Genomic DNA, 4,394 nt, shown 5'->3' with positions numbered 1-4,394 from the left:
TTTTTTGTGGTTGTTGAGGTCCTTAGTGGTTCAGCCCTAAAGATATTTGGTTGTTTTGATTTTAAGGACACTTTTGCACGCCTGACTATGTTTGCTGAAACCAAACCAGCTGAGAATCACAGACAGACTTAAAAAGAGCCGGCACAGGATTTTTAAAAATCTTTATAAACACCACTATCATTCAGAACATGGCGTCAATGCCGCGGGTCTCAGTCATGCATCCGGATTACTTTACATTTGCTCTTCATCCTACACACATTCCTACCGAGGAGCGCTGAACTGCCCAAACCTGTGCTCGACACAGTCACACCCGCATCAGAGACGCCAAACAACTGATAGACGGTCAATAGCCTGTGCCAGCAGCTCTGAAAGAGCTAATTGTGCTCCGCCTCAAACTCCAGCAATTAGGAAACGACATATCGGGGCACGGCAGGCTCACGTTATGATCCTGAATATGCTAACCCAGGAAACATGAACTTTGGAGTTATTTCTGCATTACAGCTGGGAAAGCCATTGCCGTAATGCTATTTGCAAGGTTTTAGAAAGGCACCAGGATTCGCAGTGCTGAGAAAGGACAGTTTATAGATATATAATATACATCTTCATGCTGAATGCTGGAAGTGGAAATAAATTACAGTCTTTAATTTGAGCTAATTTGCTGTAAAACAAGTCCGTATAAAAGAGGAGTCTCGTTTGACGGGTGACCACCATAAGCACTGAACTGAAAAGGGAAACACACTTTTGAAGGTATTCATATTTGGAAGTATCTTTCATCAGCGTCTGGGGACAGACAGTGAACAAAATGCCACAAGACATGTAACAGACATTATCGGTCACCCTTCAAATGACAATGCGGGTTGACGCAGGATTGTAAAGCTGTCGCCAGCTTGCATACCAGATACGCTGGAAAGTACTGTGCTTTCTAGTACAATGTGCTCAGCGCCACGAGACAGGCAGCACTTGAGAAGATTTTGAAATATAATAGGCCTATCACCTCGGCCTATCGTTATCGCCTGCCAAAGACCAGTGAACACATCAGAGCAATGCGCAAAAACCTTCCAACAAAGTACGTTGTAATCGATTCCTGTTAGTTTTAAAGGAGTAGTTCACCCAAAAATGGATGCTCTGCAGTGAATGGGTGCCGTCAGAATGAGAGTCCAAACAGCTGATAAAAACACCACAATAATCCACAAGTAATCCACAGCACTCCAGTCCATCAGTTAACATCTGGAGAAGACAAAAGCTGTGTGTCTGTAAGAAACAAATCTACTGTATCTTTAAGAAGTTTTTAACTTCAATCCATTGCTTCCAGCTAAAATATGAGTACATAATCTATAATAACGACTGAAAAGGTCCATCTCCTGTTGTCTAAAATCCAGCCACATATTTGTTTAGAGCTGTTTAAACGCTGCTTGATCTGTGCAGATTTCTCTCCTGATTCACACCAGAACACTTTTCACTGGAGCAAGCGTTATTATGGACTCGTATTTGTACTCGTACTAGTCTTAATGCTGGATTTGTTTCAGCTTTTGTCTTCTCCAGATGTTAACTGATGGACTGGAGTGCTGTGGATTACTTGTGGATTATTGTGATGTTTTTATCAGCTGTTTGGACTCTCATTCTGACGGCACCCATTCACTGCAGAGCATCTATTGCTGAGACACTGATGCAATGCTACATTTCCCCAAACCTGATGAAGAAACACACTCATCCTAATCTCGGATGGCCTGAAGGCGAGTAACATTTTCAGCTAATTTTAATTTTTGTGTGAACTATTCCTTTAATTATTCCCCTAATACAAGCCTTTGGATTTGAGCCACCCCAGTTTTCGGATTCAACAGGAAAGCGGTCTATAATGCACAGGGTCTTCACAAAACCAAGACGAGGAGCTCCACGTTTAGTCCACTTTCACAGCATCTCTTTTACAGACAACCACAAAGCCAAATCAAGAACCATTGTGAAAACCCACCGCTGATGGTTTTCCTTACTTTAGAACATCGCATACTTTGAATACTAGAATTCCTTGCTGTTACAAGACTCAATGCAATGCAAGAATTGCACAAATTAACAGCGAGCGCTCTCTTTTTTTGTTGTTGTAAGGTCAGCACAGAAAGGAAAACAGACCTTGGCCATTTGACACCTCCACAGATGTCTCTCTCTCTGCAGGTGCAGGTTAGGATCCTCGCTGGAAGGGTTTAAAGGTCAAAAACTAGCGCAACCATTAATGCGACATTCTCAAACTGCGTCCTTATTCGACTACCTTGAATGCCGTTTCTAAGCAGACATGCTAATCACGATGAGGATGAAGATATGAAGCAGAATCAGGCATGCGATCATTGCGTCAGTGTTTCTGTGAATTCTATACAGTCTGAACATGTTTTAAAGGCGTGTAGAGTTGCATCTATCCAGGAAGCAGACATCAGCACCGTGACAGAGCTCAACCGCTTTCATTAATAGCTCCGCCAGACCATGCGACTTTTTGGCAACAATTCGTTTGACAAACACCGGTACGCAAATTTGACTTCAAGTTAGTCACCAATCAGGTTTAATGTCAGGAACAGGGAGAGTGGAGATCAGTCACTAGATACAAATTTGTCAATACTACAGTAATTTATAGTAAACACTATAGTATACTATAGTAAAGTACTTGAATTTATTTGTTGTAGTAATTCTATAGCTGCTGTGGTAATATAACAACTATAGTAATATAAAAAAAATAAAATACTTTACCCAATACTGTACTAAGTTTTCTACAACTACAGGGTATATTATACTACAATACACTACAGTTCACTGTAGTAAAAACTAGTGCTGTCAAACGATTAATCGCGATTAATCACATCCAAAATGAAAGTTTTGCTTGCATAATATATGTGTGTGTGTGTACTGTGTATATTTATTATGTATACATAAATACACACACATGCATGTATATATTTCAGAAAAATATATATTTATTTATAATACAAATTATATGAATATAAATATAGACGTAAATATTTTCAAAATATATACTGTATGTGTGTGTATTTATATATATATATATATATACAGAATACACACATAGGCCTATATTATGCAAACAAAAAATTGTTGTATGCGATTAATCGCGATTAATCGTTTGACAGCACTAGTAAAAACTAAAGTATACTACAGTATGTATTACAGTTTATCAGTTCACTATAGTTAATACTACAGTATGATGTAGCATTCATTAACAAAGTGTTGTAAATACTGTAAAATATACTGTATAGTACACTTTACTATAGCATGATTCAAAAACATTATAGTATTTACTATAAATTACTATAGTATTTTTTCATGTGGGTTGGTGCAAATAATTCCGATGGATCATCATTAAGATATAATTATTAACAGGGATAAATCTAACTACAACTGCTGGATATCAACAATTTAAAATGCATTTTGTATTCGCTACTAATAACCAAAAAAAAAAAAAATGTATCTAGTATCTACTGAATAGTTCTAAGTGGAATTTAAAAGGATTCTAGACTATTGAAATATCTGCTAGTAATTACAATTACAACGATACTTTATATAACGGATGCAAGTTTTAAAGAATACAATGTTAAAACGGACTGCCTAAATCATAGCCTAGATGATGATGATGATGATGATGATGATGATGATGGCACGCGATCAGTTTAAATGCGCTTGCACCGGTGACAGTATTGCGTCACAGTTACTGTAAATGCTACATAGATTGCATGTAAAAGCACTACAGACCGTGGATGCATGTGTATTTCTATACATCCAGCGCTTGATGAGGAGCTCGGTCGCTGCGTGTCATTTTTGGCGACAATTTGCACAACAAATCTGACGATCTTGGAAACATACTCACCCCATTAACCACTCCATGATGACTGAAAGGGACAAATCCAAGCAGAGCTGCTCCTGTCCCCCGTCGTTTTATCCCGGTAGCTAACAGAGTCTGGATCGGCTCTCGGTTGTGTTTAATCTCCGGTTCTCGTGTTTGGCGAACGCAAGCGCGTTAATGACCGGCGCATGAGAGGTGGATGCGCTCCTGCGCTCCGATCGAGGACCGCATTGACTTTGACGCTTGGCGAAGGGTGGCAGAAGGATACTTTCTGTGTTGAAGGGTCGTCTGAAGCTGCGCTCACTAATCTCCCCGCTGCTGCTGCGCCGGAGTATGGCGGCTCTCCGGTCACCGAAGCATCGCGCTCCACCGGAGACGGTCTCTGGTCGGATCGGGCCGCGGGGCTCTCGCTGAGCTTGTAGGGCAAGTGGAGAGGCTGTTTGCAAGCTCTGCCATATACAGGAAATCCGGAAGTAAACACAGGTTCGACGCCGACGCCGACCCCGACCCCCCTCTCTCCAGGGATGTGGTCGGTTCACCGAGGCATGCTGGGATA

At 40.6% G+C, this 4,394-nt stretch overlaps 1 protein-coding gene and 1 long non-coding RNA gene across 2 annotated transcripts in view; one reads left to right on the top strand and one right to left on the bottom strand.

The window, feature by feature from the left end:
- Positions 1-1,269, top strand: part of LOC107713873 (uncharacterized) — a 10,249-nt gene extending 8,980 nt beyond the window's left edge. The window contains exon 3 of the long non-coding RNA XR_001636939.1: positions 1,259-1,269. This is a non-coding gene — a long non-coding RNA (uncharacterized LOC107713873). The remainder of the gene's footprint in view (positions 1-1,258) is intronic.
- Positions 1-4,394, bottom strand: part of LOC107713872 (MOB kinase activator 2-like) — a 47,581-nt gene extending 43,187 nt beyond the window's left edge. The window contains exon 1 of the mRNA XM_016519519.1: positions 3,863-4,394. Within this exon, the coding sequence (XP_016375005.1) occupies positions 3,863-3,879 (17 nt within the window). The 5' untranslated portion in view covers positions 3,880-4,394. The remainder of the gene's footprint in view (positions 1-3,862) is intronic.

The sequence above is a fragment of the Sinocyclocheilus rhinocerous genome, unplaced genomic scaffold (genome assembly GCF_001515625.1).
Source record: "Sinocyclocheilus rhinocerous isolate Xijiao unplaced genomic scaffold, SAMN03320098_v1.1 scaffold929, whole genome shotgun sequence".
In the NCBI taxonomy this organism is placed as follows: Eukaryota; Metazoa; Chordata; class Actinopteri; order Cypriniformes; family Cyprinidae; genus Sinocyclocheilus; species Sinocyclocheilus rhinocerous.
The sequence above is the reverse complement of the archived record's forward strand: the minus strand, read 5'-3'. Positions and strand labels throughout refer to the sequence as shown.